Source organism: Oncorhynchus clarkii, chromosome 22, assembly GCF_045791955.1.
Source record: "Oncorhynchus clarkii lewisi isolate Uvic-CL-2024 chromosome 22, UVic_Ocla_1.0, whole genome shotgun sequence".
NCBI lineage: Eukaryota > Metazoa > Chordata > Actinopteri > Salmoniformes > Salmonidae > Oncorhynchus > Oncorhynchus clarkii.
Window position 1 is genome coordinate 9,248,036 of NC_092168.1, and position 13,215 is coordinate 9,261,250.

General features: G+C 41.3%; 1 protein-coding gene across 2 annotated transcripts in view; it reads right to left on the reverse strand.

The window, feature by feature from the left end:
* LOC139380298 (protein TANC1-like) overlaps positions 1-13,215 on the reverse strand; it is a 183,201-nt gene that overhangs the window by 147,909 nt on the left and 22,077 nt on the right. For both annotated transcript variants that reach the window (XM_071122882.1, XM_071122883.1), the window contains exon 2: positions 6,154-6,246. In XM_071122882.1, coding sequence (XP_070978983.1) covers positions 6,154-6,214 — 61 coding nt within the window. In that variant the 5' untranslated portion in view covers positions 6,215-6,246. The remainder of the gene's footprint in view (positions 1-6,153; positions 6,247-13,215) is intronic.

Consider the following 13,215-nt stretch of genomic DNA (forward strand, 5'->3'; position numbering starts at 1 on the left):
CATTTGGGAAAGTAATGAACTCTTTATTCGCACCTAACAGAAGGTCCATTGAATATTTAATGTGCAATATGTTACAATCGAGGCCAATAGAGCATTAGATATTCGGCAGTCTACCCGATCTGATTAGCATGGCCGTCTCCAAGAAGACTACTTACTAACCTCATTTCAGGCTGTTTCAAGATCAGAGCTGACTTTACAAGCAAATGGATCCAGGGAATAGAAAAAGTATCACATTCATATTAGTAATTTCTCAGACACTCTAATCCAGAGCGATTTACAAGATACATTTTGGGTAAGTGCCTTGCTCAAGTGCACAGATATACAGTTGAAGTCAGAAGTTTACATACACCACAGCCAAATACATTTAAACTCAGTTTTTCACAATTCTTGACATTTAATCCGAGTAAAAATTTCCTGTCTTAGCTCAGTTAGGATCACCACTTTATTTTAAGAATGTGAAATGTTAGAATAATAGTAGAAGAATGATTTATTTCAGCTTTAATTTCTAACATCACATTCCCAGTGGGTCAGAAGTTTACATACACTCAATATTATTTGGTAGCATTGCCTTTAAATTGTTTAACTTGCTTGCACATGCTTTTTCAGTTCTTCCCACAAATGTTCAATTGGATTGAGGTCAGGGCTTTGTGATGGACACTCCAATACCTTGTCTTTGTTGTCCTTAAGCCATTTTGCCACAACTTTGGAAGTATGCTTAGGGTCATTGTCCATTTGGAAGACCTATTTGCGACTAAGCTTTAACTTCCTGACTGATGTCTTGAGATTTTGCTTCAATACATCCACATAATTTTCCATCCTCATGATGCCCTCTATTTTGTGAAGTGCATCAGTCCCTCCTGCAGCAAAGCACCCCCACAACATGATGCTGCCACCCCCGTGCTTCACGGTTGGGATGGTGTTCTTCGGCTTGCAAGCCTCCCCCTTTTTCCTCCAAACATAACGATGGTCATTATGGCCAAATGGTTCCATTTTTGTTTCATCAGACCAGAGGACATTTCAAAGTACGTTCATCTCTAGGAGACAGAACGCGTGTCCTTCATGAGCGGTATGACGGCTGCATGGTCCCATGGTGTTGATACTTGCGTACTATTGTTTGTATAGATGAATGTGGTACCTTCAGGCGTTTGGAAATTGCTCCCAATGATGAACCAGACTTGTGGAGGTCTACAATTATTTTTAATGAGGTCTTGGCTGATTTCTTTTGATTTTCACATGATGTCAAGCAAAGAGGCAATGAGTTTGAAGGTAGGCCTTGAAATACATCCACAGGTACACCTCCAATTGACTCAAATGATGTCAATTAGCTTATCAGAAGTGTCTAAAGCCATGACATCATTTTCAGGAATTTTCCAAGCTGTTTAAAGGCACAGTCAACTTAGTGTATATACAGTGGGGCAAAAAGTATTTAGTCAGCCACCAATTGTGCAAGTTTTCCCACTTAAAAAGATGAGAGGCCTGTAATTTTCATCATAGGTAAACTTCAACTATGACAGACAAAACGAGGAAAAAAAATACAGAAAATCACATTGTAGGATATTTAATGAATTTATTTGCTAATTATGGTGGAAAATAACTATTTGGTCACCTACAAACAAGAAAGATTTCTGGCTCTCACAGACCTGTAACTTCTTCTTTAAGAAGCTCCTCTGTCCTCCACTCGTTACCTGTATTAATGGCACCTGTTTGAACTTGTTATCAGTATAAAAGACACCTGTCCACAACCTCAAACAGTCACACTCCAAACTCCACTATGGCCAAGACCAAAGAGCTGTCAAAGGACACCAGAAACAATTGTAGACCTGCACCAGGCTGGGAAGACTGAATCTGCAATAGGTAAGCAGCTTGGTTTGAAGAAATCAACTGCGGGAACAATTATTAGGAAATGGAAGACATACTAGACCACTGATAATCTCCCTTGATCTGGGGCTCCACGCAAGATCTCACCCCATGGGGCAAAATTATCACAAGAATGGTGAGCAAAAATCCCAGAACCACACGGGGTGACCTAGTGAATGATCTGCAGAGAACTGGGACCAAAGTAACAAAGCCTACCATCAGTAACACACTACGCCGCCAGGGACTCAAATCCTGCAGTGCCAGACGTGTCCCCCTGCTTAAGCCAGTACATGTCCAGGCCCGTCTGAAGTTTGCTAGAGAGCATTTGGATGATCCAGAAGAAGATTGGGAGAATGTCATATGATCAGATGAAACCAAAATAACTTTTTGGTAAAAACTCAACTCGTCGTGTTTGGAGGACAAAGAATGCTGAGTTGCATCCAAAGAACACCATACCTACTGTACCTAGCATGGGGGTGGAAACATCATGCTTTGGGGCTGTTTTTCTGCAAAGGGACCAGGACGACTGATCCGTGTAAAGGAAAGAATGAATGGGGCCATGTATTGTGAGATTGAGTGAAAACATCCTTCCATCAGCAAGGGCATTGAAGATGAAATGTGGCTGGGTCTTTCAGCATGACAATGATCCCAAACACACCGCCCGGGCAACGAAGGAGTGACTTCGTAAGAAGCATTTCAAGGTCCTGGAGTGGCCTAGCCAGTCTCCAGATCTCAACCCCATAGAAAATCTTTGGAGGGAGTTGAAAGTCCGTGTTGCCCAGCAACAGCCCCAAAACATCACTGCTCTAGAGGAGACCTGCATGGAGGAATGGGCCAAAATACCAGCAACAGTGTGTGAACCTTGAAGACTTACAGAAAACGTTTGACCTCTGTCATTGCCAACAAAGGGTATATAACAAAGTATTGAGATAAACATTTGTTATTGACCAAATACTTATTTTCCACCATAATTTGCAAATAAATTCATTAAAAATCCTACAATGTGATTTTTCTGGATTTTTTTTTCTCTCATTTTGTTTGTCATAGTTGAAGTGTACCTATGATGACAATTACAAGCCTCATCTTTTTATGTGGGAGAACTTGCACAATTGGTGGCTGACTAAATACTTTTTTGCCCCACTGTAAACTTCTGACCCACTGGAATTGTGATACAGTGAAGTAATATGTCTAAACAATTGTTGGAAAAATTACTTGCCATGCACAAAGTAGATGTCCTAACCGACATGCCAAAACTATAGTTTGTTAACAAGAAATGTGTGGAGTGGTTGAAAAATGAGTTTTAATGACTCTAACTTAAGTGTATGTAAACTTCTGTATTTTTCACCTAGTCAGCTCGAATATACAAACCAGTAAACTTTCCGTCACTGACCCAACGCCCTTAACCATTGGGCTCCTTGCCAGTGACACAGTTTGTTATGCCACTTGCTCCATCTCTAAAGACAGCATAGTGACCAAATGACCACTAATGACTGCCTAAAGCAAGGCTGAGGCAGCTCATCTGTCCTTCCCTGAATAATGGAGAAGAGTGGCTGACTTTTATTGTCCCAGCATGGGAAATGGAGAGAGACCTGCTTTTCTTTATTGGATAGCATCCAACTTTGTAAAGAGCTGGGAAAGGGTGAAGCCTTTTCCCGCCATTCACACCCTACTGCTCATCTACCGCAAGCAGTCCTGTGTGTGTTCGCCTCTGGTGGTGCCTGACTGGGCTGACGCACAGTGAAGGGCTCCATTTAAAACAACGCCTAGGCTTACTACATTGCTGTTAAAGATAGTAAACGTAACATGGATAGAATCATAGTAACACGAGGGGGAAACTTCCGTACTGCTCTGTGATTCATTGCCGTACAGTTTAAGATCCCAAGTCAACAAAAGTGTGTTCAGAGCAAGGGCCTGCAGTTACATTCCTCATACAGACCTGAACGGTGGTTTAGACTGTCATCTGGGGTGCTCACAGTGGAAAACAGCGATTGCATCCCAAATGGCACCCTATTCCCTATTCACTGCACTTTGGGCCCTGTTCAAACGTAGTCCACTATATAGGTAATAGTGTTCCATTTGAGACGCAGTCTAAAGAGAAGGGGTGGGAGAGGGGTAGCCTGGTGCTGAAGATAGGTAGCCAGTGTCTAGGCAAGCCAGACTCTGATCACTTTTGTTAACAGTATGTCGACTGTTTTATATAACAGAGGCAAGTCGCAGCCTGATCTAAAGATGAGCAAATTGACTCGATACTTAACTGCTGTACTGCTATACAGTACTTATTATGTTACTTACAACTGTCCCTTCCTATAGTAGGCGAGTCTAGACCAGACAACATCGCCTCGTGTTAGTCCTACATCATCTCTGTCTGTTTATGAAAAGATAGATCACGATCTATGTCGCTAGATGTGAGTCAGAAATGTATTAGCACTGCTGAGTGACTTACAGTCAAACTCATTCCCAGTCGTAATGGAAAATCTAACAGATTACATGGAAGAGCCAGAACAACACCAGCATCCTCATGGGGATGTCACACTGACAATAATAGTAGTGTCAAAGAGTATACCAGTTCAGAGTTCTCCAGGGTCATTCTGACTGCAATAATAAGGCCTTCCTGTGGGATAGGAGGTAGGCCTATCTATTCTAAAAAAAGGTTAATTACCCTACCCTGTTCTCTAGTTACACATCAGTTTAACAACATTTTCCATGTTGAAACAGAGACTGTGGTATGGGTTATTTATAGCCAATAAATACTTTTTTATAAATACTGAAAACTTGGAGCCATGGTGCTTATACATGTGTGTTTGTGTATACCCCGAGAGCACCAAGAAAATGACTCACTTAAGAAAAATGGTCAGTGACAGTGACACCAGTTTATGACCATATATGTTCAAACTGCTTGCTCGCTACAAATGTTGGCTCAGATGATGAAATGTTTGTGAAGAGCGACGAAAGGCATGAGCCATATTTGTGTGCTTTCTACTCAACTCTGTGTGCATATTTCTATCTCAGAACTTCAGGTTACAAATTTAACTCATTACTACGTATCTGTGTTTGTATGCATTAGGAATCCCCATTAGCAGCTACTCTTCCTGCACAGTTTAAAAGGGGGTGTAAAAATTATAGCGTTGACTTATTTTAACCCAGTATGAGTATTTTCAACACTATGAGGAGTCAATGAGCTCTAGTGTCGGGATTAAATCGGTGTCACGCCCTGACCTTAATTATCTTTGTTTTCTTTATTATTTTGGTTAGGTCAGGGTGTGACGAGGGTGGTATGTGTGTTTTTGTCTTGTCTAGGGTATTTTGTAATTCTATGGGGTTACGGCATTGTCTAGGTAAATGTAGGTCTATGGTGGCCTGAATTGGTTCCCAATCAGAGACAGCTGTTTATAGTTGTCTCTGATTGGGGATCCTATTTAGGTTGCCATTTTCCATTTTGGTTTTGTGGGTTATTGTCTATGTGTAGTTGCATGTCAGCACTCGTGTTTATAGCGGCACATTTGTTAAGTGTTCTTTGTTTAAATAAAGAAGAATGTATTCATATCACACTGCGCCTTGGTCTCCTCGTTATGGCGAACGTGACAATCGGAGTGTAAAATTATGCAGTCATTGCAGTGTAAATTCAACTCAATTCAGAAGAATTTTAACACCATTTGGAGTCAAATTAACTCTGAAAATGTGACACTACCTGTAGAGTAACTTTAACACAATGTAGACTGAGACCAAATGTTATCTGAAACAGTGTTGAATTCAACTCTATAGGAGTTAAATTAACACTTTTATTTTTACTGTGTGGGATCCAGCAGAATTAAGGTAAGGCAGGTATACAACTTTAAAAACATTACAATACATTCACAACAGATTTCACAACACGTTAAGTGCGTGCCCTCAGGCCCCTACTCTAGAACCACATATCTACAACACAAATGTACGTGTGTGTATAGTGCATATGTTATTGTGTGTGTGTGTGTGTGTGCATGTGTATGTGCCTATGCATGCGTTGCTTCACAGTCCCCGCTGTTCCATAAGGAGTATTTGTATCTGTTTTTTTAATCTAATTGTACAGTAAGCCTATTATGATAAACCCTTTGTATTTCGCCAGCGAACTTCCAATCACATCCATTGTCATTCTGTATAAAAAAGTAAGACTAAACAATTAATAGATGCCCTTAAAAACATATAAATAATGGAGACAGGTTGTGGCAGGTTTGTGTGTGAAGTAAGGCAGTCTGAGGGTAACATGTTGTTGCACAATGGTCAAAGTGACCTTGCAGCAGTCAGCCATACTCCACATACCTGGCTCCTTCTTGCTCCCCTTCCCTCCGTCTCTGTTCTTCTTCAGCACTGCCTTGAACATGATCCGATTCTTGGAATCCTCTCACTCTCCCCCTGCAAAAACACAACCATTTCAAGAGCAGGACAGGCAGAGAGTGAGTGCGCGAGTCAACAGAAAATGTACAGGCTGACGATAACGCAACCCGCATTTCATACCCTCCTCTCCTGACACTCCACTGGGAGTTTTCCCACAGCGTTCCCAAGCCGGCAGGTCATCTCTAAAGGGCCGGCCGGGGAAAGAATGCTCTAATATTTAAACAGAACGGACAAGGTCTGCTCTCTTGCTATGCAGGAAAACAATCTGTCAGATTCTCCACATTCCACATCTAATTGATGCTACGTGGCTGAACTTGGGCCTTCACACTCACTTTTCACAATATTTCTAAAGCTTGGATATTTGCTGACTCTTTAGAATCTTGAGTCAAGAGGCACATATGCTGGTAACTTGAATTAGACCTAATTTAGCTAGGTAAAAAGGCCTTGGTGAGTTGCATTTTTGTTATGCTATACAAACATCTATTACTGGGTAACTAACAGGAATGTTAGCCTACTGTTCTGGTTGGCCATTTTCTTGTTGGCCTTTTTCTCACCTGATACACAGTGCAATGCAGCCCAAATTAGAGCCCAAACTATTAGCAACCATGATTATTGTCAACACATAAATTGCTTTCCTTCACTCTTCACTTCCTAATAGCTGAATACATGGTGCTGAATTTGGCACTCTACTTATAGAACCAGCTCATTATTCACCATGGAGACAGGGAATGGAGGCCCTGCCAATTAAGGGTGTCTTTTCGCACACAGGACACAGGCTACAAGGATCCAGAATGTGGGCCCTTAGTTAACTAGTTTGGAGTTTGTAAGCTCCACTAAGACCTCCACTGGCTCCTGGAGCTGTGGAGGAAAAAAACATTGTTTTTCATTAGCATGGAGAGGTCTACCAAGAAGCTTTGATCCAAGCCCTCTGGCGTGTGCACTGGCCCTCTTTTGACTGACTGATGGGGGTGGCTGAGTATCTCGTTTTTTTATTAGGATCCCCATTAGCTGTTACTGAAGCTACAGCTAGGCCTACTCTTCCTCGGGTCCTTCACAACAGACATAATAAATAATCATTTTCATTCAATATTTTTTCCCAGGGCACAATGGGACTGCATTTTCTATCTGAAATCATATTGAGTAGGCATAAACTGGGATTTGCTTAAATCTGTCTAGACGAACAAAATGGACAGGGCCAGAACACCAATACCAGAGACAAAGGATTGGTGATGCCAAGGGGAGCGCACACTCGCCTTCAAACACACATTCATGACTCTTGGTTACTAATAAAGGTCCATCACTCACAGGCTAGACCCCACCCAGAGTAATGCACAGGGAGGTCAGTGCTAACCACATCCTGTTTGGAGACAATCGTACCACCCCCATCCAACTCACACCCAGCACCATAAACAACTTGAGAAGCACATGGGCTCTTGAAATGAAAGTGACAGCTGTAATCTACTGTGTCCCAAATGGCACCCTACACCATGTGGGCCCTGGTCAATAGAAGTGCACTAAATAGGGAATAGGGTGACAATTGGGACAAAACCCTAGTCTCCACCTCCCAGTCTGGCAAAACAGCTTATGACATGTTACAAGACAGGCCATTAGAAAATATCTCCTGCTGTGATTACATTAGGGACATTTCATTCACCTGCCCAGAGCTAAACCTGTTCACAGTGGATCTGAAAATAATGTAGCGGGCCTAAATAGATCTGTACAGTATTAAAAAACACTTTCTCTAAAGCTCTATTCCAGTTAGGACTCCAGAGCTCTAGTTCTAGAACTCTATTCAAGTTCAGTAATGTGTTTAGGCCTATACACTGAGTATACAAAACATTAAGAACACCTGCTCTTTCCATGACACCTGCTATTTCCAGGTGAAAGCTACACTCTTAGAAAAAAGAGTTCCAAAGGGTTTCTTCAGCTGTCCCCAGAGGAGAACTCTTTTTGAATCCAGGTAGAATCGTTTTGGGTTCGAGGTAGAATCCTTTTGGGTTCTATGTAAAACCCTCTGTAGAAAGGGTTCTACATGGAACCCAAAAGGGTTCTAGCTGAAACCAAAAAGGGTTCTTCAAGGGTTCTCCAATGGGGACATCCGAAGAGTGTATGATCCCTTATTGATGTCACTTGTTAAATCCAATGCAATCAGTATAGATGTTTTAAATTGTAACCTTCATTTAACTGGGCAAGACCAAATTCTTTTTTACAATGACGGCCTACAACGGCCAAACCCAGATGACGCTGGGACTCCCAATCACGGCCGGTTGTGATACAGCCTAGATTTGAACCAGTGTGTCTGTTAGAGGTGGACCGATTATGATTTTTCAAACACCGATACCGATTATTGGAGGACCAGAAAAAGCCGATACCGATTAATCGGACGATTTTTATATATATATTTGTAATGATGACAATTACAACAATACTGAATTAACACTTTTATTTTAACTTAATATAATACATAAATAATCTATTTAGCCTCAAATAAATAATGAAACGTGTTCAATTTGGTTTAAATAATGCAAAAACAAAGTGTTGGAGGAGAAAGTAAAAGTGCAATATGTGCCATGTAAAAAAGCTAACGTTTAAGTTCCTTACTCAGAACATGAGAACATATGAAAGCTGGTGGTTCCTTTAAACATGAGTCTTCAATATTCCCAGTTAAGAAGTTTTAGGTTGTAGTTATTATAGGTATTAAAGGACTATTTCTCTCTATACCATTTGTATTTCATATACCTTTGAGTATTGGATGTTCTTATAGGCACCATAGTATTGCCAGCCAAATCTTGGGAGTTGAGAGGCTACAAGTCATAAACAGAGCAGTGCTTCAAGCATTATGAAGAGCTGCTGGCAAACGCAGGAAAGTGCTGTTTGAATGAATGCTTACGAGCCTGCTGCTGCTGCTCAGTCAGACTGCTATATCAAATCATAGACATAATTATAATATAATAAAACACACAGAAATACGAGCCTTAGGTCATTAATATGGTCAAATCCGGAAACTATAATTTCGAAAACAAAACGTTTATTCTTTCAGTGAAATACGGAACCGTTCCGTATTTTATCGAACGGGTGGCATCCCTAAGTCTAAATATTGCTGTTACATTGCAAAACTTTCTATGTTATGTCATAATTATGTAAAATTCTGGCAAGTTAATTACGGTCTTTGTTAGGAAGAAATGGTCTTCACACAGTTCGGAACGAGCCAGGCGGACCAAACTGCTGCATGTACCCTGACTCTGCTTGCACAGAACGCAAGAGAAGTGACACGATTTCCCTAGTTAATATTGCCTGCTAACATGAATTTATTTTAATGAAATATGCAGGTTTAAAAAAATCTACTTGAGTATTGATTTTAAGAAAGGCATTGATGTTTATGGTTAGGAGCCCCCGAGATGAAGGGGAGGAGACAGGTAAAAGAAGGATTTTTAAACTTTGAGACAATTGAGACATGAACTGTGTATGTGTATTATTCAGAGGGTGAATGGGCAAGACAAAATATTTAAGTGCCTTTGAACGGAGTATGGTAGTAGGTACCAGGTGCACCGGTTTGTGTCAAGAACTGTAACGCTGCTGGGGTTTTCACGCTCAAAAGTTTCCGTGTGTATCAAGAACGGTCCACCACCCAAAGGACATCCAGCCAATTTGACACAACTGTGGGAAGCACACGCTTTCGACACCTTCTAGAGTCCATACTTTGACAAATTGAAGCTGTTCTGAGGGCAAAAGGAGGGGGGGTGCATCTCAATATTAGGAAGGTGTTCTTAATGTGTGGTATACTCAGTATATGTGAACAAAGACAAAGCCTGCATCTACTATGTTTCTTCATCAAACATCAGAAATCTAATCTTGAAACCTAGATAGTGGCACATAGGAAAGCCTCAGTGAACTGTCAACTGTCAACACATTGAGGACGTTGACATATACACTAATAATTCAATATTGAACTGATTATGGCAGAAGGCGAAGTAATAAAAAATAACATGGTCACTGTGGTAGAACGTCCCATCGTAGCCTGATTTCAGATGTGTCCATGAAAATAGACTTATTAGGGAAATCGTTCTTATTGCAAAGAATGTAAGCGTTTTAACTGAACTATCATATTAACCTGACTATCCACAATAATCGCATTTGTGCATGTTTTAAAAAATATATATATTTCACCTTTATTTAACCAGGTAGGCTAGTTGAGAACAAGTTCTCATTTGCAACTGCGACCTGGCCAAGATAAAGCGTAGCAATTCGACACATACAACAACACAGAGTTACACATGGAATAAACTAAACATACAGTCAATAATACAGTGAAACAAAATAAAACAAAAAGTCTGATGGGCTGTTTACAGATAGGCTAAGTACAGGTGCAGTGATCTGTAAAATGCTCTGACAGCTGGTGCTTAAAGCTAGTGAGGGAGATGTGAGTCTCCAGCTTCAGAGATTTTTGCAATTCGTTCCAGTCATGGGCAGCAGAGAACTGGAAGGAAAGACGACCAAAGGAGGAATTGGCTTTGGGGGTGACCAGTGAGATATACCTGCTGGAGCGCGTGCTACGAGTGGGTGCTGCTATGGTGACCAGTGAGCTGAGATAAGGCGTGTAAGTGCCGACAACTGTGCTTTGACGACTTAATCCATAATTCACAAAGACAGATAGATAGTCAGAGAGAGAGAGAATGGGAAACATTCCACTCAGTCCTACGGTAGGTCCTCTGCAATGTTCAGCAATTGTTAACTTGTGGCATTTCTATCCCCCTTTTGCAAGACAGGAAGACCACTAATAATGGTGCTACAAAAGAGTGGATTAGTGCTTCAGTCAGGAGATTCGTCACAAAGGACTACAGTCATCCTGATGTATTGGGGCACTTTGCAGAGTCACACTTTTTCAGACAGATCTGTTTCCATGTCTGTCTGTGTGCTGACTATCCACAGACCGCTTTCTCTAGCTAGGTCATTATTCCTGGTGCGTTACCCATGTTTAGGGCAGCAGGTAGCCTTGTGGTTCAAGCATTGGGCCAGTCCACGAAAGGTTGATTATTCAAATCCCCGACCTGTCCGTGACACCACTCTCAAGGAAAGGGAAAGGGGGATACATAGTCAGTTGTCCAACTGAATGTATTCAACTGAAATGTGTCTTCCGCATTTAACCCAACCCCTCTGAATGAGAGGTGCGGGGAGCTGCCTTGAGTGTCCACACTAAACATATCAAATAAAACCATCCACCAAATTAGATTACTACAGTGCCTTGCGAAAGTATTCGGCCCCCTTGAACTTTGCGACCTTTTGCCACATTTCAGGCTTCAAACATAAAGATATAAAACTGTATTTTTTTGTGAAGAATCAACAACAAGTGGGACACAATCATGAAGTGGAACGACATTTATTGGATATTTCAAACTTTTTTAACAAATCAAAAACTGAAAAATTGGGCGTGCAAAATTATTCAGCCCCTTTACTTTCAGTGCAGCAAACTCTCTCCAGAAGTTCAGTGAGGTCTCTGAATGATCCAATGTTGACCTAAATGACTAATGATGATAAATACAATCCACCTGTGTGTAATCAAGTCTCCGTATAAATGCACCTGCACTGTGATAGTCTCAGAGGTCCGTTAAAAGCGCAGAGAACACACCAGGCAGGTCCGAGATACTGTTGTGAAGAAGTTTAAAGCCGGATTTGGATACAAAAAGATTTCCCAAGCTTTAAACATCCCAAGGAGCACTGTGCAAGCGATAATATTGAAATGGAAGGAGTATCAGACCACTGCAAATCTACCAAGACCTGGCCGTCCCTCTAAACTTTCAGCTCATACAAGGAGAAGACTGATCAGAGATGCAGCCAAGAGGCCCATGATCACTCTGGATGAACTGCAGAGATCTACAGCTGAGGTGGGAGACTCTGTCCATAGGACAACAATCAGTCGTATATTGCACAAATCTGGCCTTTATGGAAGAGTGGCAAGAAGAAAGCCATTTCTTAAAGATATCCATAAAAAGTGTTGTTTAAAGTTTGCCACAAGCCACCTGGGAGACACACCAAACATGTGGAAGAAGGTGCTCTGGTCAGATGAAACCAAAATTGAACTTTTTGGCAACAATGCAAAACGTTATGTTTGGCGTAAAAGCAACACAGCTCATCACCCTGAACACACCATCCCCACTGTCAAACATGGTGGTGGCAGCATCATGGTTTGGGCCTGCTTTTCTTCAGCAGGGACAGGGAAGATGGTTAAAATTGATGGGAAGCTGGATGGAGCCAAATACAGGACCATTCTGGAAGAAAACCTGATGGAGTCTGCAAAAGACCTGAGACTGGGACGGAGATTTGTCTTCCAACAAGACAATGATCCAATACATAAAGCAAAATCTACAATGGAATGGTTCAAAAATAAACATATCCAGGTGTTAGAATGGCCAAGTCAAAGTCCAGACCTGAATCCAATCGAGAATCTGTGGAAAGAACTGAAAACTGCTGTTCACAAATGCTCTCCATCCAACCTCACTGAGCTCGAGCTGTTTTGCAAGGAGGAATGGGAAAAAATGTCAGTCTCTCGATGTGCAAAACTGATAGAGACATACCAAGCGACTTACAGCTGTAATCGCAGCAAAAGGTGGCACTACAAAGTATTAACTTAAGGGGGCTGAATAATTTTGCACGCCCAATTTTTCCGTTTTTGATTTGTTAAAAAAGTTTGAAATATCCAATAAATGTTGTTCCACTTCATGATTGTGTCCCACTTGTTGTTGATTCTTCACAAAAAATACAGTTTTATATCTTTACGTTTGAAGCCTGAAATGTGGCAAAAGGTCGCAAAGTTCAAGGGGGCCGAATACTTTCGCAAGGCACTGTAAATCAAAGTGATCAGATTTCAACTATCTGTTCTGATCAAATCAAATGTTTTTGTCACATGCACCCCGAATACAATAGGCGTAGACCTTACTGTGAAATGCTTACTTGCAAGCCCTTAACCAACAATGCAGTTCAAGAAATAGA